The 22,873-nt window shown below is 51.7% G+C and overlaps 2 protein-coding genes across 3 annotated transcripts; one reads left to right on the top strand and one right to left on the bottom strand.

Moving 5' to 3' along the window:
- Positions 1–486: 486 nt before the first annotated feature.
- Nup62 (nucleoporin 62) lies at positions 487–18,907 on the bottom strand. Its single transcript, XM_041651848.1, has 2 exons — positions 18,670–18,907; positions 487–2,811 (listed from the first exon to the last, which is right to left on the bottom strand). Exon 2 carries the CDS (start codon positions 2,733–2,735, stop codon positions 1,176–1,178), a length of 1,560 nt encoding a protein of 519 aa, XP_041507782.1. The 5' UTR covers positions 2,736–2,811; positions 18,670–18,907; the 3' UTR covers positions 487–1,175.
- On the top strand, positions 18,533–22,662 carry Atf5 (activating transcription factor 5). 2 transcript variants are annotated; one of them, XM_041651863.1, is made up of 3 exons: positions 18,533–18,745; positions 19,746–20,039; positions 21,388–22,662. In XM_041651863.1, exons 2-3 carry the CDS (start codon positions 19,862–19,864, stop codon positions 22,056–22,058), a joined length of 849 nt encoding a protein of 282 aa, XP_041507797.1. In that variant the 5' UTR covers positions 18,533–18,745; positions 19,746–19,861; the 3' UTR covers positions 22,059–22,662. The 2 variants fall into 2 exon arrangements, with proteins under 2 accessions (XP_041507797.1, XP_041507807.1); XM_041651873.1 differs by lacking the exon at positions 18,533–18,745 and adding an exon at positions 19,334–19,547.
- The last annotated feature ends 211 nt before the right edge of the window (positions 22,663–22,873 follow it).

Genomic DNA, 22,873 nt, shown 5'->3' on the forward strand with positions numbered 1-22,873 from the left:
ACTGGAGCTGCAGATGGCTGTGAGCCACTATGTGGTTCTAGAGATCACACCAGGGTCCTTGAAAGAAGAGCCAGTGCTCTTAGCAGCTGAGATCCCTCCTCTAGTGCCCCCACTTTTGTACTTTGAAGCTCAACATAAACAAAGGAAATAACTCGTGGCTCCATGCTGGAATCTTCAGACGGTAAGAGCAGCTGTCAAATGCACGGCATGAGCCCAGCATCTGGATATCACCTCCCAGTGTTCCCTGATCTCCACTACTGATGACATCACAATGACACCTGCACGCAGTGGATGGTTGTCCACTCATGCACATGGGTGGACAGGACTCTCTCCTGCACCTCACCTACCCCAAGGAAGGTAAAGACTGGGCCCATGTGGCTCAATCAATGGCTCCAACCCAATGGCTCACAACTCGACATCCCACCAGCACTGCCCTGCTGAGTCTTGGGACCTTTCTTCACCACTTACGTCCACAGCAGGTCTGATTTCACAAATTTTTCTTTATTTAGAAAAGCAACATTTGATCAGGGATCACAGAGGCTACAGCAAGGTACAAGGAAATAAAACAGACCAGGACATGACTGCTGGCCTTCAACACTGTGCATCTGACTGTGACTAAGATAGTTTTGACATTGGGATACCCAGAAGCAAATTTGCTGTCACTCTAGCCTCAAGGGTAATCAGTTCCTGCCACAGGAGCTCACCATCTAGGAGTGAAGGAGGTAGTCAGGGCAAAGCAGTTGTTAGCTCACTGTGCCTTGGTCACTCTGCTTTGTGTGGCAGACACTCTGGAGGACATGGGCTAGATGGAAGCTGGAGAGGAGCAGAAACCTTGGGCTTTCAAACCCACCATGTCTCCATCCAAGGTAAGTTTCTTGGCCAGCATCTCCTTCAGAGCAAGAGCTCTGTCCCACAGTCACAGCCATACTGGAGTGACTGAAGGCTAAGTTGGATGGATTAGAACTGAAGCTGCCGTGAGGCAGCACTGAATGGAACCCTTGTCTTTGTTCTTTAAATGCTGGCCTAGAGCTCAGTGACATTCATGCTGGGCCCCAGAGCACACAGGTTACATCGAGTGCCATGCCTTGTACAACTTCTGCTGAGTGCAAGTCAAGCCGAAGAACCTTCCTCTCAACAGCACAACCACCCAAGGAGCCCCTCCCATTGATGCAGGGCTAGTCGAAGGCAATGCGCAGACTGCGCTCCTGCTCCTTGCGGCGGCCCTCACACACGCGGCTGGCCTCTTCCACTCTCCTCTGCAGCAGGGCAGAGCTTTGGTCCACCCACTGTAGGGAGTCCATGTGTGCATTGAGGATCTTGCAAATCTGCTGCAGTGGGTCGCTGGTGTCTGCAGGGCCACCAGCCATGTTCAGGTGCTCGATGATATCCTTGAGGTCCTGTGCCATGCGCTTGAGCTGCGCATCGATGTTCTCAGCTAGCTTGAAGGTCTTCTCACGCTCCTCGTCCGCATGCTGAAGGTAGATGGTGCCACTCTGCTCCTTCACTGACTCCTCCAATGGGCTCAGTAGGTCCTCCAGTTCCTTCTGCTGTGACAGGATGAAGTCTAGCTCCTGATCCAGCCGCTTCTGATCCAGCTTCACCTTTTCCACTTCCCGATGTAGACTGGTGATCTTCTCCCCGTTCTCAATCAGTGTGCGATCCCAGGCATTGACCTGTGTGGCCTGTTGCAGGAAGTGCCGCTCCTGATCCTCCAGCTCCAGGCTCCACTTGTTGATCAGGCTTTCCAGCTGTGCATAGGTCATCGCAGGACCGGTGGTAGTCCCTGCTGCACTGCTGGAGCCAGGCAGAGCAGTCCCAGTAGTGGCCACACTGCTGGGACCAGCTGACACTAGGGGTTTCAGGCTCAGGGCAAAGCCAGAGGTTGTGGTGGAGGTGGTCGTGGCAGAGGTGGTGGTGCTGGAGATGGTGGTGGAGGGGCTAGCAGCTGCCCCAGGGGCTTTGAGGCTGAAGCCCAGAGTCCCAGCACTAGGAGTGGCTGAAGTTGTCACTGGAGCTGAGAGGGAGAGCCCTGTAGCACTGGATGAGGCAGGAGCAGGCGCTATGGAAGCAAAGAGTGTGGACCCTGCACTGGTGGTGGTGGCAGTAGGTGCAGCAGCAGCTGGCTGTGCTGTTCCTGCTGTAGTGGTCGCCAGCGTGGCTGGAGTGAAGGGAGAGCCAGACAGTGCTGTGGGCTGGGTTGAGCTGCCCACAGAGCCAAGGCCAAAGCCAGAGGCTCCAGGCTGGGATGCACTGCCGCTGGTGAATGAGAACCCTGTGGAGCCAGTAGATGGAGCAGAAGTGTTAGAGGACCCAAACACAAAGCCGGTGGGGGCTGTCCCCTGGCTGGAGGTGCCAGCACTTGAGATGGCATTGGTAAGGGTGCTACTACCAAGTCCAAAGCTGCCAGTGTTGGCTGTGGCTGATGTGGCAGCTGTGTTACTCAGGTTGAGCTTTGGAGTGCTGATCCCCAGGGAGAAGCCAGTTCCTCCAGAAGCAGGTGTTGTCCCGAAGTTGAATCCTGGTGTCTGTGTGGTTGGGGTCTGTGTGGTGAGTGAGAAGAGGCCAGTGGAAGGGGTGGCTGTAGTTGTCTGGGAGGGAGTCCCAAAATTAAACCCTCCAGTGCCAGAAGAAGAGAAGGAAAAGCCAGTGGCGGGTGTAGTGGTTGCAGTCTTCGCAGTGCCAAACGTAAAGCCGCCAGCAGGGGCCCCGGTGCCTCCAAAGTTAAACCCACTCATGGCTGTGGAATCTCCAGGTGGCAGCTACTCCGACTCTGGGGCAAATCCGTCAGCGTCTGCAACCTTGGGGAGGTTTCTAAAGCAGAGGAAGTGACATGGTCAGATGGCAGTTTGGGACAGGCAAACTCAGTGGTGTGGAGGGTGGCGGGCTGGATGCAGAGCTGGCAGCAGCCCTGCCTCATCCTTTGCTAACCTAACGATCTCCAGCAAACCAATTGGAGGTGAGTAAACTTGGACATATGCAGCTCCCAGTACCAGCTCTTCCAGGCTGCCAGCACTAGCCTTTGATTCTAGAGGCAGAGTAGACCTGGGCCCTCCAAACTCAGGGCGGGCATGAGAGTTCACCCAAGTCAGTCAACTAATTTCATCTGGGGTTTTCCTCTAGGTAGAAGCGAGCAGCTGCCACCAATGAGTGGAAGGGACAAAGAAAAGAGAGAGAGAAAGAGAGAACATTCAGTAAGCCAAGAGCAGCCATAGTTCACCCTTTAGACCACTGGATTCTAACTGAAGCAGCTCCAGGCAGTGAGGAAGGTGACAGGGAACAATGCAGGCACCAACTAGGAGGCCAGACTTTTTCCCATCAGCACTATGGAGATAGCTAGAAAGCTGCCATCATATCCCCAGGTCACAAACTAGCAGGTGTGAGATGGGAGCTGTAGAGTGGACCTGATGGAGTCACAGGGCATTTCCCCTATCCTGGCGTGGGACAGAGACAGAGATGTAAAACTGAGCAGCCTACACAACACCACAGACACACATCCCTTGTAGAATGAACGTGAGGCAGAATGTCCCCTTTAGAGCTGAGTGACCCTGGCTCTTGAGGTGATGGGCGCCCCATTCCTTCTGTGGGCAGCACTGCCCAAAGGCTCATTCTACAGCGGAGAAGCACCACTGGTGGGCTTCCAAATTGTGTGTGTGTGTGTGATACGTCTTTTTCAGTTATTTACCTTTTCTTTGGAGAGATATTCGCTGGGACCTGCAATTCACCAGTTAAGCTAGGTAGGCTGTGGGCCAGAGAGCTCCAGGGACCACTCATCTCTACACCTCCTGCACTGACATTACAGCACTGGCCACAATGTCTAGCTTTTTCATGTGGGTGCTGGGGATTGACCTTGTCAAATAATCACTCTATTGATCAAGCCACCCCCCAGCAACTGACCTTTTGTTCTCTGGGATAGGGTCTCATTATGAAGCTCAGGCTAGCTTCAACATTACAATCCTTTTTGCCCCAATCTTTCAAATGTAGGGATGACAGGCATACCCTGTCCCACCTGTCTGCTGTTCTGAATTGTGAAAGCAACTGGAGGAAAGTAAACCCAATGCCAAGTGTAGCAGAACTGAGTGACCCAGTCCTTCTCTCCACATTAACAAAAACATTAAGCCTCTCTGAGCTCAGTCCTGCCTCAGCAAAGTGGAGGTAGCACCTAGTGTGCTGAGCAGCTGACACGAAGACTTGATTTGGGATGTTCACTGTCCCTTTGACGTTTTCAGAGTAAGAAGGAGGTTTGCGGGCAGCGCCAATGGCCAGCTGTGCAGTCCCTGGAAAAGCCGGTGTGGCTAACCTCGGCTTTACTATGAATTTCATCTGTGGCCCTGCTCGTGAGTCATCAGGCTGTGACGAGAACGCCAGCAGTCCTGAGGTTTCTGGGCAGCAGCCCCTGCCCACTGTGGCGACAGTGCACAGAAGGGTAATGGGACTCAGGAGGAAGTAAGGTCGGGTTCCATTTTCCTTCACTGAGGACAGCCAAGGTCTGCTCTGATCTGGGCCCTGCCCCTTGAACTCACAGGAACTTCTGGGGAAGGAAGGTTATTTTACTCTCAAAAGGTCATGGCAGGTCCGGGGGGGGGGGGCGCTCTGCTAGCATCCAGACAACTCTGGTTTGACAGAGACTTCATTGTTTGTGAGTTTTAGCTGCCCAAGACCCAATCAGTTATGCTTCATACCTCAATTCTTAAGAACTCAGTGTACGCTTTTGCTATTAGTAAACCACAGGTGAAATTTCCATTTATAGAAAGCTCACTGTAGTTACTAAAAATTATGCCAAGCTTCCATGGTACCACGGTGTTGTGACACTGTTTACAGTCACCAGCTCAGACCACTGTGCCAGGACATGTGGAAGTGCAACTATAGGAAGGGAAGCCACGAGGCCACTAAGGACTGGGGAAGGAGGGCCCGGAGGAAGGCACCCAAGTTCCCGGAACAGGCACCTGCCAGATAGTCTATGCTAATGTGACTTATGGTGGTGTCAGAGACCACAGGGGTGACCCTCAGGACTCAGATGACCTTCCCTGGCTTCAGATGGGCACTCAGTTGCACCTGGAACGTGGTTCTCCTCCTAGCCCACGACACAATCCTCCTGTGATGCTAATGGTTTGGCTACTCATACTGTCTCTGTTAGGACAGCTATCAGTGTGCAGCACCGTGTGTGAGGTCCATGGACTGAATAGTGTCCATGTTACTGGAAGATACTTTGCACAGCACTGGAAGAGAAAGGTAATCATCAACATTTCCCAGCTACAATCCCTGTGACATAAAACAATGGCCTACCTGCAAGACACGCCAGTACAATAATGGCACAAATGTTACAAGGAGAGGGCCACCCAAGTCCTGCCAAACACTGGGAAGACATTAATAGTCTTGGTTTCGGGCATCAGTACTGGCACAGCCACAAGCACCATACTAATGACTCAAACTTTTTTTTTTTAAAGATAAGCTTTCATTATATAGCCAAGAGCTCACTCTGCACACCAGCTCAGAGGCCCGCCCACCTCCACATCCTAGTGACTCAGACTCTTTGTTAAAGGAACTACAGGGGACTGGTAAATATGGGGCTAAACTGGAAAAGAAGTTGGCAAACAATGGGCTGGGAGGAAGGTGGGGTGGTAAGGCAGGTCAGGAACTTCAACTGCTCTGGGGACACAGATAAGCACAGGGAGGCCTGACTCGAGTACACGATGCCCCCTAAGCCTTGGAAGCCCTTCAACTGCAGCCCTTCCATCTTCAGCACAGGACAGGCTCCCAGAGCCCGGGGAAAGGAAGCAGCTAATTCTAGGTAGCAGGCCCACAACATGGCACACGGGCTAGACAGCCACACTGAGGCCAGAAGAGTCACCCAGGCTGCTGCATTCTCCCCCAGTTCCACACCCTCCTCCCACCTCCTGGGATTTCTGATGTGAGCTGAGTCTTTTTTTTTTGGATTTTCGAGACAGGGTTTCTCTGTAGTTTTTGGTGCCTGTCCCAGAACTAGCTCTTGTAGACCAGGCTGGCCTCGAACTCCCAGAGATCCGCCTGCCTCTGCCTCCCGAGTGCTGGGATGAAGGGCCACCCGGCGTGAGCTGAGTCTTAATGGCTAGGAATGACGATCCCTCTCGCTTCCATCTGTGTGCTGTGTCACAGCCGGCATGCCAAAGTCACTCCCACTCCACCTGGACACTCATCCACATGAAAGCTGAGCACTGTGGCAACAGTGCTGTTCTCAACAAAGCAAGGGACATCACTAGTACATTTTAGAAGCTAGTGTGATGGGAAAAAAAAAACAAACAAAAACAAGGTAGAGTGTGTCTTATGTGGCTAAAGGGCTTGACAGACACAGGTGAGCTCAAGATAGAGATGACCTCTGGGTGACCCGCTTGTACACACAGGTCCCTTAGCAGAGTGTTGTATTTAAGATGTGCTACATTTGTTTATGCTGTGGATATTTTTAATGATGTAAAGATGTGTTGCCTTCTTTTATGTTGCATTTGTTATCTCTGTGAGGCTGTGTTACTTTGCCTGTCTAAAGCACTGATTGGTCTAATAAAGAGCTGAATAGCCAATAGGTAGGCAGGAATGAGGGATAAGCCAGGCTGCCAGGTATAGAGAATAAATAGGAGAGATCGAGAGAACAGGAAAGTGTGAGACAGGAGAAATGAGAAAGGGAGGAGAGGAGAACTGCAGGGACCACCCAGTCACCACCCACAGAATAAGAAGGAAAGAGGTATACGGAACAGAGAAAGGTAAAAGCCCAGAGGCAAAAGGTAGCTGGGATAATTTTTAAAAAGCTGGCTAGAAATTATTATTATTAGAGCTGGATGGCAGGACCCCCAACAAGCAAAAACAGTTTTTCTTTTTTCCTTTTTTTAAAATAATAACATGAGGAGGCAGAAGAGCCAACAAGTCAGAATGCTGGAATGAGTGTCATCCCATTTCCTTTTAATCTTGCCCACGGTGGTCAGAGAGCAGCCAGAGGGGACTGGGGAAAAGCCACGTGCAGAACAGAGCTTATTCACCAGGAGGTATGGCTGGGAATCTAGCATGGGGTCAAGGAACAGCTGGAGATGGGGGAGGGAGCACAGTAGGCACTGCCCACCTAGAGACCCTAGCAGCAATAAGCAGCTACCTGTGACAGACTGACCATGGATACTTACTTAGCTCTGGACACTATGGAAGTGCTCATGGCTAGTCTGAACAAGAGCTGGTAACTGCCACATCACATCACAGCACCAGCCAGAGCACCACCCAGCAGGCCCTGGAACCTTCCAGAATGGAAAACAGGATAAAAGAGGGTACGGATGTTAACCTCCTCAAGAACACACAGAGGCCTGGGTCAGTCGTGTGGAGATGGAAGTCCTGATGGTATCCTTACCCTAGACTCCTGCTGCCCCACATTCTTACAGGGCGTTCCTGTCAGCTGCCTGGCATGGCGCAGCACAAGGACAAGGAGCAGGCTTCCTCCTAGTCCTGGGCTCTGAGTCTTAAGGTTGCTCCCATGCCTCAAGTTCTCCATCTGAAAACAGTAAGGGTATTAAAGAATCCCTGTCAGGGGCTGGCCGAGGAAAAAGCCGTCAGTCAGGTTTTGTCCTGGCATACAGTCAATGGCCACCAGGTGGTGTCATGACAACGCAGAGCCAGGGAAGGACTGCTGGACAGCAGCTAGCTCTCTGAGGGAACCTTCTGGAGAGAGACAGTTAATAGTCCTCCCACTCCTATTTTTTTTCGAAACAGGGTTTCTCTATGTAGCCTTGACTGTCTTGAAACTCACTCTGTAGACCAGGCTGTCCTCAAACTCACAGAGCTCCGCCTGCCTCTGCCTCCCACCACCACCCTTAATAGTTTTAAGAGCTCCAACAGGATGCACATAATGGCACATGCTTGTACTCGCCAGCACTTAGAAGGTGGAATCAGGAGGAACAAGGGTTCAAGGTCTGTCACCTACCCAATGAGCTTGGGACCAGCCTAGGCTACATTAGATTATGTCTTTTTAAAAACAAAACAGGGTGCTTTCTCTTCTGCCGCTGCTTTTGTGAGCAGCACACCCTTCTAACCAGAAGTCTTCCCTTGCTGAGACAAAATAAAAATCTGCAGGAAAAGGTCCACGGCAGGACCAAAGGTCACTGCAGAGGAAAGACAGAAGACAAAGGCAAGACAAGGGGGAACCTGAGGGCTGGAGAGATGGTTCAGCAGTTAAGAGCACTGGCTGCTCTTTCAGAAGACAGGGTTCAATTTCCAGCACCCACATGACAGCTCACAACTGTCTGTAACTCTAGCTCCAGGGGTTCCAACACCCTTACACAGACATACACACAGGCAAAACACCAATGCACATAAAAATAAGTAAATAACAACGGGGGAGGACACCCGACCCCAGGAGGCCTGGCTACACTCCAACCCCCACAAATGCCCCATGTATCCTTGGAATCACCGCACTCCCAGTCCACCACTTCTGTCATGGATGAAACTCTCTAACCCTCAGGAAACAAACCAGCTTCACGTTTCCTCCAGTGCCTTCTAGCTGAAAAAGGCTGAGGCAACCTTAAGATGGCCAGGCCAGAGGGGAGACCAGGTCCAGTGGGAGACCCTGTCTCAGCAGGGTGGAGGAAGAGACCTCACATGGACCCCTGTCCTCCACAAGCATGTGTAACAGGCTTTTACGGACCACCAGCCCCTAAGTCACGACACGGAGAGTTATTAATTATGAATGCTTGGCCTTCATAATTAGGCTTGTTCCTAGCTAGCTTTAAAAATCAGAGAGTAACCCATTTCTATGAACCTATGTGCTGCCCCAGGGCACATTTACCTTATCCTGCTTCTTTCTTCCATGCCTGTCTGCCTGGCTTCTTTTGCTCTTTGCCCAACAGCCCCACCTATCCCCCTCTGCCTAGCTATTAGCTGTTCAGCTTTTTATTAGACCAATCAGGTGCTTTAGGCAGGCAAGGTGTAACAGCAACACATCTTTACATAGTCAAATATTCTATTCTACAACAAGCATGTGCACGTGTACTTGAATTCACACCTGCCTATAAATGAGCAGTCAAGAGCCTGATCCTCTCCCCACACCTGGTGGTTTGATCACATGTGGGGGGCTGGAGAGATGGCTCAGTGGTTAAGAGCAGTGGCTGCTCTTCCAGAGGTCCTAAGTTCAATTCCCAGCAACCACATGGTGGCTCACAACCATCTGTAATGAGATCTGGTGCCCTCTTTTAGCGTGCAGGCATACATGGAGGCAGAATGTTGTATACATAAGAAATTAAAGGGGCTGGAGAGATGACTCAGAGGTTAAGAGCACTGGCTGCTCTTCCAGAGGTCCTGAGTTCAATTCCCAGCAACCACATGGGGGCTCACAACCATCTGTACTGAGGTCTGGCGCCCTCCTCTGGCCTGAGGGCATACATCGAGACAGAGTGTTGTATACATAATAAATAAATCTTAAAAAAAAAAGAAATTAAAAAAAAATGCTTAATTCAATACTAAGGTCCTGATCCCAAGCCACTGCTGACCCAGGCTGTCAACCCGTACTTCTGTCTAGGGTCCTTGAGGAATGGAGACCTGGCCTTGAATTCTGGATTCTGCTGCCCTAGGTGTTGGGATCACAAGTCAACACCACCATACTCAGCTTTTCACAGGAAAGTTTCTAAACATGTAGGCAAACACATTCTGTACTTTTCCTGTCCAAACACAACATAAGGGTCTTGGGGGACAGCATCAGGTAAAGGCACTTGCTGTAAAGCAGCTGACCGGCGTTCCACCCATAGGACTCAGAGAAATTGACTCCCAAAAGCTGTCCTGACTTCATGCAAACAAGTGTGTACACCCACATAAATAGAAGTAATTTAAAAAGGCTGCTACTCAATAGCATTTTTTTTTCTGTATTTATCTCAGAAATTACAATCTGCTGTAATGTGATGTGTTTTCCAAGATGACAATGCCACCCCTGCCACCGTCAGGACCAAGCACAACTACCCTGGAGACCAGTAGTACCCTATTGACTTCAAGGTTGGTATTCATGACCTGACTGAGGCAGTGAGCTAGCTACACACACACACCAAGCACCACACAGACACTGTCTGAACACACACTCTGCCTAATCTATATGCTAAGTGGTGAGGGGTGGGAGGGAGTTTCCTGAGGCCCTGGAAAAAGCTCATAAGGTTGGTTTGAATTCTGGAAGGCGATGAAAGGGGGAAGAAGGAGGCCATCACCCACCCCCTTTGCTCCCTCACTCCCTAGCCAGCAGGTATCCGGTTACTACCATACCTTTTTTCCCATATGTGCACACGTCTACGACTTTTCCACCAAGTCTCAAGGTGAAGGGGAAAAGAAGCCAAGAGAATCAAGAGGTCAATACCAGCTCTGACAACGAGATCTGGTCTCAAGCAGTAACAACAAAAATAGAAGGCACTGTTTGAAGCAGGCATAGTCTCTCATTGGGTAGAGGACAGGCATGAGGCTTTTGGTGGCACTGATTAAATCATGTCCCTGTGTGTGTAATGACTGCATCTGCACGTCCGCAGCCTTCTCCCTCCCGCCTCCAGAGGAAACCTTCTGTACATCAGAAACCAGTCCACAGCTAATTAGCAATTACATCCTTCCTTACTCCCTAGGGCCTCCACCAGCAAGAGACAAACAGTCACCAACTCCCAAAACCTAACCAGTTCAAGTGCTTCTAGGAGTCTAAGGAGCCTGTAGCAGAGAGGGCTAAAGGAAGGGTTTTGAGGTAGGGTCCCGCCATTGGCTAGGGCGAACTTGAACCCCAGGTTTAAGCAGCAATTCTTACAGGTGCACACCACCCACTAGGTCTCAAGTAGGGTTCTAGATGTACCAGTTTGAGACAGATTCTCCCCTGCTCTCAGCCCCTGCAGCCAACACACCTGGCCTGATGGTACCTTTACTATTCAAGCAGTCTTTACAGCCTGGCCAGATAGTTCATGACCATAACCCAGCATTTGGGAGGTTGGGGCAGGAGTACTGTCTGGGCTACACAGCAGACAGTTTCATAAAGGAAAGGAGTGCAGAGCTGGCTGGAGTTAACAATTATTGCTCTTGCAGGACATTAGTTTGGGTCTCAGCACTCACAACAGGTGGTTTACAACTTGTAACTAATTCTAGAGTTGCCCTCTGGCCTCTTTGGGCACAGCACACACAGGGCACATAACCTTACACAAGCTCACACACACACACACACACACACACACACACACACACAAAGGAAGGAGTCCCACAGTGCTCTGAGTAGCTCCTGTAGCATTTCCCTTAGGGACAGACTGTCATTAATCCTTCTCTGTGTATATCACAGACTGTCCCTGTAAGTTGCTTCCAACTTGTTTTTCACTCTGGCTGCTGTTGCAGTCCATGGTTGGGACATATCCATTCACACCGCTCAACAGACACTCAGGAAATTAATTTTTCTCTGTAAACAAACACCATTATCCCCTCCAGCAGGCTTGGGAAGCCAGCTTCCAGGTACACTTGGGGTCAGCTGCTGCTGGCTGGCTGTGTAGCAAGCACATGCTACCTCTCCAGGACTAGTAACTGTAGCCGGCAGCCTACCACTCACTAATCTGAGGAAGCTCCAGACCTTTCACACCCACCATACCAATACAACATTAGTAATAAACACAAGCTGGCCACTTGACACCCACCACAGCAAGCAGGACAGACCTGTGGGGCCAACAAAGACAGTAAGACACAGCTCAGCCTGCAACACCCATTGTTAAATGTGATAAAGGCATTGGTTAGTCAAGTCCATGTCTCTTCCAATCCAAACTACCACAAAACTCAGATGCCATCCACTGAGCAAGCAAAATAAAACCACTCCTGCCAACTTTACCTGTCCTTTAGAGCAGACAGCCAACACAACTGAGCTACAGGACCATACATCAAACAATGCCAAACTGCTTACAGCAGTACCAAAAGCCCCAGGAAATGGTATTAGGCTTCCCCAAAACAGTGTTAGGGAGGGTCCAGGGAAGCTAGTACAGGAGCCCCTTGTTAAGGAGAAGCTAAGCTTCAAGGTGGGAAGGGGTGGTGATCTCAGGTCACCACGTCATTCTAGACAAAGGTCTGTTCCTTGGAAATTCTCATCACCACCAGCCTCCTGAAAATCCATGTCAGACCACAAAGATGCTCCATTTCACAACCACTAGGGTGTGGCAGACACTTTACAAACAACCTGGAAGTGGCTTGAGGTCAGTTTCTTTCAACAAGGCACCCATGCCTCTGCACAACACATGCTTGCCTTGCACACTTATCTCCAGGGCATAAAACCAATGAAGGACTAAAGAGACCTGACACATCCATCCATGGACTATATATAAGTCAGTCTCAAAGAGTAAGAAGCCTGTTGTAGTGTATGCAATTCCAGGTCTTGGGAGGCTGAGACAGGAGGATTGATAAAAGTCTGAGGACAGTCTGGGCTGTACAGCAAGAACCTGACCCTAAATGAAGGAAGGAAGAAGAAAGGAAGGAAGAAAGGAAGGAAAGAAGGAAGGTGTGTGTGTGTGTGGGGGGGTGGTGGTGTCAGGGGAACAGGTAGGGAAGAAGCACAGTACCATATAGCTCTGCTTGGGAGTGAGTCCCAAGAGCAAAGACCAGTAAGGCCATTGCTGGGCAGGCCAGGACGGGCGGAATGGGTTGAAATGAGTAAATGTCAGGAAGTACCAGAGCGCCTAGGGGACTCCTGTCACTGTGTCCTTCCCGGGGACCTTTTCTCAGCAGCAGCTTTCTGAAGAGGCAGTGAGGGAAGGCAGGGCTCACCCAGGCTGTATGGAATGGTTTCTCTAGGAATTGGGTGATAGCAGGCTGCAGGCAAGGGCAGGGTGGCCCCCCATTGTCCCTTTCTGTGGCTCTGGGAGTAGAACCAGTGCCTTGTATGCCAAGAAGGCCCTATCACTGAACTAAGGCATACCCTTATTCCTTTAAAAATTTTTGTTGACAGTCTCAAAATTGCCAGGGCCTCAAAATTAACCACTCCAGTCTCCATCTTCATGAGCCAGGGTTATAAGCCTGTGCCACCAGGCTAGGTATCTCTTGCCCTAAGTGACTATCTCCCAGCAAGTGAGGTGGGAACCTGCTACTGTCCCACTGAAGTCAAGAGAACTTCAGTAGCTGCCTGCTGAATCTCTCCTACAAGGGATTTTCCCTCTGTCTAGCCTACCCATCACAAGACCCCGCTAGTCTTCCAGTCCATCTCAGGAAATATCCCAGATCATTCCCAGGATCTGCTTAGGTGCCACTCTCAAATCTAACTCAGCAGAAACAGAGAGCTGTCCCCAACCGCTATGGATGTAGCCCAGCTGAGAAGATCTGGTAACCTTGTTCTCTCAGTGTCTCCCAGGGAGTGGGGTCTGCCCACCTGCTGAGGGGGCAGCAAGGAATCTAGAGCTCCTGGGAGGCCTTCACAGTATGGCTCATACCTGTCTTCTCCCCTCGGTTCCTACCTATTTCCTCAGGCCCAGTTACTTTCTTCTGTGATAAGGCACTCCTGCAGGCCGCAGTTAGGGCTCATGCCAGTAACCCTAGCACTGGGGAGGCTGTGGGAGTGCAAAGGGCTATAGTAATCCCTCTGACCTAGCTTGTGGCACAAAGCAACACCATGGTACTACCACCCAGACAAGACTGCAAAGAGGAGGCTGGAGAGATGGCTCAGTGGTTAAGGACTGGCTGTTCTTTAACAGGTCGTGAGTTCAATTCCCAGCAACCACATGGTGGGTCATAACCATCTGTAATGAGATCTGGCGCCCTCTTCTGGTGTGTCAGCATACATGGGAGGCAGGACGTTGTATACATAATAAATAAATCTTAAAAAAAAGACTGCAAAGAATGTGATCCAGCATGATGATGGACTACTGTGCATTATATCTCAATAGAGAGCAACCCCAAAAGTAATCAAGCATCTAACCAGTTCCAGTGCAGCTCCTGACCCCCTGCTAGCATATATAATCCAGAGAAAGCCTCAGGTCAGGCTTAGCTCCGTAGGAGGTGGCATCCAGTGGGGCACAAAAGGCAGCTAAGGGGCAGAAAGGGTCAAGGACCCCTTCCAGTAGCCACCTGTTTCCCCACAGTCCTGTAGGTCCCTCCCTGCAAAGGTTCTCAGAAACTCTGCAATGTGGGGCAGCCATGAAGACTCCAATCCTCCCCCCTCCATGCTAAAGCTCCAAGGGACCAGATACAAACTGTGGGGGTTTCAAGTTTTTCTAAAGTACTCAGTAATAGTCCTAACTTGAACCTTGGGCAAAATCTAGACTCCCGTCTTCCCTGTCAACTCAGCAGTTGCCCAGTACAACCAGCAATCTCTTTCAGATGTGGCTGGGATGCTCAAGAGGGCTCTCCTGACGCCTGGGTCCTTTCACAATTGACCCTCTCCCACTATTGCTCTTAAGTGGCTGTCATTGTCCCTGTTTTCTTCACCAAGATGCCAGGCACACAGTCATCAGGACTGGCTTCTAGGTTCTAGAACACGACAGAGTCAACTGCCACCAGTCTCCCAGCTCTTTCCCTCTGTAAGGGCATGACACAGGCTGAGAGCAAAGATGTGGCAGGTTGGATAATGGCCACCCAAGATTCATCCACACCACTTCCCATGGCCTGGGACTATTACCCCACTGGCAAAGCATTACATAAAGGCTCTTCCAAAACTCAGTTACCCTGGATTATCTGAAAAGGCCCAATGCACAAGCACAGGGCTTCTACAAGGAAAGCAGGAGGCTCAGAGGAAGGAAGGAGAAGTGGCTAGGATGGAGGCAGAGTCAAGTCCAAGGGATACAAGGGGCCAAAGCCTCAAAATGAGGTCACCTCTAGATACTGGTATAGCCAGGAACCCAATGCCTTCTAAGGTGGCAAATGTATGCTGTCCAAGTCTTTTAAGTTCCCATCCATCACAGCAGCAACGGGGAACAAATGAGTGCAGCTTACACCCACAATGCAGGAGCTGGTGCAGAAGCATGGGGCCAACCTGACAGAGACGAGAGTTACAACACAGTCCACTGGAGAACTCTGAGAACCTGGCCACGTGGCACTGCCCTTTCCCCAGCTGAGCTGGCCTTGGCCTTCCTGCCCTTGTTTGCCAGGACACCCACCTCCAACCCGGCCCGCTGGCCTTAGTGACACAGCCTAACTTGCTCCCTAGCACTGTGTGGGGATTATGGTATCAAGTTCCCTGCTCTGACACAAAGGACTCGTTCGGAAGTGTACCTGCTACCTATGGGAGTGTGGGGGGCAGCGGCACAGTGCTGGGGACTATGGGGAGGATTCTGGGAAAGAACCAAGTCTGATCTTGTTCTCTATGTACTGGAGGAGATGGTCATGACACAGATATCCACCCATCTGTTAGGCAGGTCAGAATGTAGAAGTATGGTGAGACAGGAAGGAAGCTACACCAGACTCAGATCTCCTAGGAGCGCTCCCTCAGCTACAGCCTTAGTCTACACACCCGAGCATTACAGTGTGTGCTGATGAAGGCTCATCTCCCCGTACCAGGTAGGTCCTCTTAGGAAAGTGAGTCAGATACGATGCCACATGCACGTACACCGGGAAGTCAACTGAGAGGCCAGTGCTCACTCTACTCTGCAGATGGAAACCAACCCTTGGCCACAAACAGGCCCCATAAAGCCCAAGCCTTTTCTATCACAGGGCTGTTCCCTCAATTGGGAAACCAGGGCTTGCTGCAACAGTACAGGCAATGTGGGAAGCAGCTGGGTGGACAAAAGCAAAGCTACATAGGAAGTGTTACTTACAGTGAAAGCCCTTTCTTTGCGCACTAACCAGAAATTAAAATGCAGGTCCAGTACAGTGTGTCTCCTCTAAGGCAGGCTGGTACAGATAGCATCTAGCAACTGAAGCAAAGAACAAACCTGGGGAACAGTCTGGGTTTGAGGACTCATGGGACCCTGGCAGGGTGGGGGAACCCTGTCCTACCTAACAAGGACAACTGTGGCCATGCACAACTCTCTTTCCCTTTCCAAGCCCCCCAGTCTTGTCTTTCATAACCAAGTTAGGAGCCTCTGGGATGCCAGCCCCTTTCTTAGCACAAAGCCCCAGATTCTCTGGGTTCTGCCCAGGCACGCCCCTCCAAGTACCCCTCCCCACTGCTGCCAGGGGACCTCCTATCCAGAGATTTGTTACCTAGGAGCTGTTTCCAGGTGCTTTGTGGCCCCCAGAGAATTCCCTCACCCCTTTCCTACCCATTAGAGCCAGGGCTGATGCAACTGCCTGCAACCAGCCGCCTCACTCCTCACCACAAGCCCCTCCGCACTAGAAAAGAGTTCCAAGCAGCTCCACCTTTGCTCCTGGCTCCCAACAGGACTGCCTTTTTTTTTAATGACAGAGGCGAGGCTACCATCTAAATCTGGGTAAAAGTCAGGGAGAGAATGACACACACGATGAACACACAGAGAAACCCCATCTCAAAGAAGCAAAAAGAAAGAAATGAAAAACAAAAACAAAAAACAAGGGAAGGAGCACTACCGGCACTGCAGCACAGCACACAGTCTCAAAAACAAAATGTCATGGGAAAAGGACCAGTAGTGCAAGGCCAGCCTCAGTTACACAGACAAGTTCAAGGCTGGCCCGGAATGCAAGACCTTCAAAACACACACTCTCTTTCTCTCTAGGGTAGCAGAAGGCTTGGCCTGTTAAATGCAAGGCATCCAAATTCAATCCCTAATACATACCACAAGAAAAAAAAAAGTGATATTGTGAAAGCATGCCAGTGGAGACAGAACACACCCATTTCTGGGTCAGGGGCAGCCTTCAGGTAGGTACCTACTTTGTGTCAGTGACTGGCTTTAAGCACACTCCACACAGACTTAATACAGCCCCATGGCTGGCAAGAGAGGACAGACTCTGAACACAAATCGTGTGGTTACAGAACCTGTGCTCAAATACTGGCAGAGGACAGCAGAGTGCCCACTCCAAGGGGAGATAGTCGGCTCCCAAGGACTTTCTTCCTGTAACTTTCAACATCAGTTTTTTGCACCTGCTTTGAATCTTTTTCTCTTTTACAGTCCCAGGGATGGAACCCAGGGCCTTGGAAGCAGCACTCCACCATGGACCTACAACCCTGCCCATTATAGACTCTATTTTGAAAATCAGGGTCGCCCTAGATAGGCCAAGAGCTCACTTTCTAGTCCAGGCAAGTCTTGAACTCCATTTTTTTTTTTTGAATTTTTTGAGACAGGATTTCTTTGTGTAGCTTTGGAGCCTGTCCTGGAACTCGCTCTGTAGACCAGGCTGGCCTTGAACTCCTAGAGATCTGCCTGCCTCTGTGTCCTATGTGCTGGGATTAAAGGCGTGCATGAGCACTGCCCCCCCCCACTTTTGAGCCACCACTTGGTGGCTCATGCCCTGACCTTGACTTCCAATACTCCTGCAGGCCCTGCCTATGAAACTTTTCTTAAAAACATATTGAGGCCAGGCAGGATGACCTTGAACATGATCCCTTCTGCTTCCATCTCCCAAATACTGGCATTGCAGGTAAGTACCAAACCTAGTTTATTTAGGTGGTACTAGGACAGAATCCAAATTCTTGAGTGAAATAGGCAAGTAATTCTACTGAGCTCCACCTCCAACCCATAACGTGGATCTTGATTCAGTCTCTCAGCTGCTACAAATATGACAAGCAAGCTGACTTCCAGATGAGTGGGAACCACGCATCAGCCTGGGGGAGGACAAAGGGCTTCTTTTACTAAACGGGAAATAAATGTCCTATTTTAGACAGGTTGGAGGGGGAGTCAGTAAGAGACCGAGGACTGAAAGGAAGTCAGAGCAAGGGGCAAAACAAAGAACCAACCATCTGATAAGACAGCTGAGGTCAGCAGGGCTGAGCACCAGCCTGCAGAATGAGGACAAGTGGAGATGGTAAAACCCTGAGAGCAGCCAGAGACTTGGACGTGTTATGGATAGCTCAAGGTCTGGGAGAAGAAACCGAGAGGTGAAATCAGGCCACCAGGGTTCTTAACTAAAACAAAATACACAGAAGAACGTGAAATGACTCTGGGTAAAAGTTATCAAACACGATGACCGAGTTCCATCTCTGGGACCCACATGCTTGGAGAATCGGTTCCTGAAAATTGTCCTCTAACTACCACACATATATACAGTAAATAAATCTTTTAAAAAATTAAGCTAAGAGCCCTGTGCTCTATTTGTGCGTTTAGAAGCCCGTCTATAAACACTTTTGAGCCATTATCTTGATGTTTTTGCTTCGAACTCGGCTATGAGGCCTAAGCCAGATTGAACTCGTCTTCCCACGATAGGCTAGACCCACGAGGGCTCTCGGGGCGACATCGGTTAGGGAACTGGTGGCAAATTCGTGAACTAGGGAGAGAGAACGAGAGCCGAGCTGGTTGAGGGCATGACAGAGATGGGGTAGGATCCCATCAAATCAGAAAGAGCTTGAGCCCCCGGCATGAAGCAGAGGGTGGAGGGTCTGGGCGACTGGCGGGTCCGGGGTCGCCACCGCCCCGTCGGGGCCACGCAGGGGCGGGGCGCGGAGGGATCTGGCGGCCCGCGCTGCGCCGCCCCCGGTATATTTGTGCCCAGGCCCCGGGGCCGCCTCATTCTCGATCTTCTCAGAACCACTTCTCCTAACGCTCCCGCCACGTCGCCTCCGCCCGCTCGGCCTCCGCCATGGCTCTGTAGCCGTGATCCCGTTGTGCCCCTGCCCGGTTCCGCGCTCACCGCGCCTGCACTCTCCGCTCCCACCGTCTGTTCAGCCGAGGCCGCCGCCGCCTCCTCTCCTTCCCGCAGCCATGGAGTGAGTAACCGCTCGCCCCTCCCTCGCCAACCGCCTTTCCCGCCCTTTCACAGAGCTCGCGGGGCTTCACGGGCCGACCTCGTGGGGGGCGCAGAGTGATGAGCCACAGGCGCGCAGGCGCAGAAGAGGGAAAGTGGTGGCCGCGGGTCCGCTGAGCATGCGCGCTTGGCTCGAGTTATGGGGGAGGGTGCTATAAGATCCGGTCGTGCGCCGTTGCTCCTGCGCAGTAGTTCCCAGAGGGCTTCCTCCCCTTATGCGCACGCGCATTAACCCACCCCACAGCCTGAACTACGAAGGGCAGCCAGTACATGGCTAAACATGCGCACTAGTGGCGTAACAATGGCCTGTTTTCAGGGTCTGAGCCTGCGCTAACAGGAAGAAAGGGTGGGGTTTAGAGAGGCGGGGTTCATTGAGGCGCTGACTCAGGGGTCCAATCAGGCTCCTGCTAGGGCGGTGACTGGCTTAGATTGACAGGGAAGACAAGCTTTAGGAACGCCTTTGATAGGTGGCGCTAGGGTCATAGGGGCGGGGCCTCTGGGACCCGCTAGTTGAGGGCGGGAACAGCCGAGTGGGAGGGGCTTCTCGCACTGGCTGCAGAAGTCACCTAAAATTTTGAGGGTAGAATGGGATTTAAGAGTGACACTGATGAAGGGCCCAGGCCTGGCGGAGTTCCTCTCAGGACCCCTGCGGGGTCGGTGGACTTTAAAGGGAGCAAAACCTGAAGGAATATTGATGCCGAAGGGACATGGCTAGAAGAAAATTTCCTTGGGATTCAAATTTTTCTGAAGAGGAGTAAGATGAGGTGGGCAGGAGGGGCTGGAGGTAATTCCTCTGGGAAAACTCTAGGTTTCTGTGCTGAGGGAGGAGACATGGCGTGGGCGTTTCCACGAATCCCCTTGGGAATGTGTGGAGCCCTGGAATTTGGAGAGAGAAGGAAGTGCGAGTTGCCGTGGGTCAAGCCGCTTTTGAGCCAACCCCACCCCTCTTGTCTCCCTCACAGGTCCTCCAACGTCGTCTTGGTGCCTGTCTTCACCCAGCTGAACAATCTCGGAAACTGCCTCCCAACTGCTGGTGCCGCCTCCGCTGCCATTGGCGCCCTCCGCCTTTGTCCTAGTCATGTCACTCCTGGCGACCCTGGGGCTGGAGCTGGACAGGACCCTGCTCCCAGCTAGCGGGCTGGGCTGGCTCGTAGACTATGGGAAACTCCCCCTGGCCCCTGCCCCCCTGGGCCCCTATGAGGTCCTCGGGGGAGCCCTGGAGGGCGGGCTTCCAGGGGGGGGAGAGCCCCTGGCAGGTAAGAACAGGTAGGAAGTAGAGGTGGGTTGAGATGGAGGCAGGGAGGGGCGGGGCGTAGGGAAAAGGAAGAATTCATGCATTCACGAGATGAGTGCTGACGACCTTCAGGGTGCCTAGCACTGTGCTAGCTGCTCAGGGTTCAGAGCTCATGGAACATCAGGACACTGACAAGAGCCAGAAATAGGAAACAGCAGCTGAGCCGAGAGTGAGGGACGATCTAGTTACGAAGTCACGTAGCCTTCTCCAAGCAGACAGCTTCGGAATGAGTGAGGGCTGAGGGATGAGAAGAAAGGAGCCACGAGAAGGCCTGAGGGTGGTTCCGTCAAGGCACTCTGGGCAGACGTCATTCACTTCTGACTATATAGCAGACGCTTGGCTCACGCTGGGATGTCGGTAGCTAAAGAGCAGGCGCACCTGGTGGCGCATGCCTGTAGTTCTCCCTGTCAGGCTGCTCGCCCTCTGCAGCCCACGGGTTGCAGGCCAACCTAGGCTTCTCAAAAACAGAAAACAAGAATGAGTAAAGACGGGGTGTGAGAGAGAAAGCGATCCAGAGAGAAAGAATCAGCCCCTGGGGGAGAGGCAGAGGACTGTCCGCAGCTACAGAGCAGGTCCAGCCAAGCAGCCATACCGTAAAGAGGATGCTTAGGGAAGCAGTAGCTGACTTTGGTTGGGTGGGTCGTTAGTTGGTTGACTGCTTCACTGAGTGGTTGGCCCATTATTTCATTGGTTAGTTGATAAATTAGGTGGTTGATTGGTTGACCAACTTGACTTATTGATTGGCTTGTTCATTGATCGCTTAGGGAGTTGATTAGTTTATCAACAAGTTGCCTGGTGAACTGTTTGATTGGCTGACTGGTTGGTTTGACTGGTTCATTGGTTAATGTGTTAGCTAATTGTTGGCTGGTGAACTCTGGTTCATGGGTTACTCGGTTGGTTACTGAACAGTATGCTTGGCTGACGGGTTGGTTGTCTCATTCACTGTTAGTGGATCAGTTTATTGGTTGTTTGGTAAACTATGGTTGGCTGATTGATTGGCTGACTTGTTCATTGATTAATGAATTTGTTGGTTGGTTTATTGTGTGATTGGCTGGTTCATTGGTTAGTAGATTATTGGTCAGTTGGTTAGCTGGTAGATTCTGTGGCTCACTGATTAGTTGGTTAATGCATGGTTAGTGGCTTGGTGGGTGAGTGGGTTGCTTGGTTGGTTGCCTGGTTCATTGCCTGAGTTACTGGTCTGCTGTCAGGCTGGCTGGTCATTTGTCACATGACTGAATGGGACATGAGTGAGCACCAGGTAGGTGAAGCACAGACCTCAGGGGCCTTTTATGTTCCCCCTCCATCTTCAGGTGACGGCTTCTCTGACTGGATGACAGAGCGGGTTGACTTCACAGCCCTCCTCCCTCTGGAGGCCCCTCTGCCCCCAGGGACCCTCCCTCCACCATCCCCAGCACCCCCTGACCTGGAAGCCATGGCATCCCTGCTCAAGAAGGAGCTAGAACAGATGGAAGACTTCTTCCTTGATGCCCCACTCCTCCCACCACCCTCCCCACCACCACCACCACCAGCACCCTCCCTGCCCCTGCCCTTACCCCTGCCCACCTTTGACCTCCCTCAGCCTCCTACTCTGGATACTCTAGACCTGCTAGCTGTCTACTGCCGCAGTGAAGCTGGGCCAGGCGATGCAGGCTTAGCAGCCCTGCCTGTCCCTCAGCAGCCTCCTCCTCCTCCTCTGGCCCCTCTGCCTTCATCCTCCCGCCCAGTCCCCTATCCTGGTCCTGCCACCACCCGAGGGGACCGCAAGCAGAAGAAGAGAGATCAGAACAAGTCAGCGGCTCTCAGGTACCGCCAGAGGAAGCGGGCAGAGGGCGAGGCCCTGGAGGGCGAGTGCCAGGGGCTGGAGGCTCGGAACCGGGAGCTGAGGGAGAGGGCCGAATCGGTGGAGCGGGAGATCCAGTACGTGAAGGACCTGCTGATAGAGGTGTACAAGGCCCGCAGCCAGAGGACCCGCAGCACCTAGGGTGAGGTCCAGCTGGAGGTCCCTATCCCTCCACCCCAGCCGTATTCCAGCCCTGCTTCACTCTCCTGTCCCAGAGGACCCGCAGCACCTAGGGTGAGGTCCTTATCCCTCCACCCCCAGCCGTGTCTGGATTTCCCCACCTATCCCCATTCGGGTTATTTGGCTTAGTCAGTTTCTGTAGCCCTTCAGTGCAGCTAAGGAGCCAGGGCCCTCAGGGAATTTGAGGACCTAGCCTGATCCCTGGTTTCTGGAGTCTAAAACAAGTGTGTTTTTGCAGGTAGTTATAGTTTGCGGGGGGGATGGGCCTGGTATGGAGGTAAGGCAGGAAGCCCATCAGGGTAACTGGATAAGACCAGTCAGGGAGGGAGGGTTTTAATGAGGGGACATGGGATCCAAGTGATAAGCCAACCAAGGGAAGGGAGCCGCCTCCTCGGAGCAGGAGACCTGGCCAAGGGAGAGGAAAGGGCGGCTGTAGTTGGTAACTAGGGGTCATTTTAGCTCTGGGAGAGAATCAGTGTTTTATAAAGGTGTTGGGGAAGGGTCACATCTAGTGGGGCTGAGCATCCAGGGGTTATGGGCACAAATAAAATGCAGAATTTCCTGTGGCCTTGTGTGTCTTATCTTGGAGGGGAGATGCTGGAGAGAGGGAGTCTCAGGCGGTCATAAAGACCGATGAGAATAAACCAAAGGGCTGGGACTGAAGCTCCGCAGTATGTGCCTAGCATAACAGAAAGAAGTTGGGTGTGGGTGCTCAGGACTTCCAACATTTGGAAGGCTGAGGCAGAAGGATGCTCTAAGTTTGAGGCCAGCCTGGG

Source organism: Microtus oregoni, unplaced genomic scaffold (genome assembly GCF_018167655.1).
Source record: "Microtus oregoni isolate MIOR12 unplaced genomic scaffold, Mior012 000000F_ref0000247, whole genome shotgun sequence".
In the NCBI taxonomy this organism is placed as follows: domain Eukaryota; kingdom Metazoa; phylum Chordata; class Mammalia; order Rodentia; family Cricetidae; genus Microtus; species Microtus oregoni.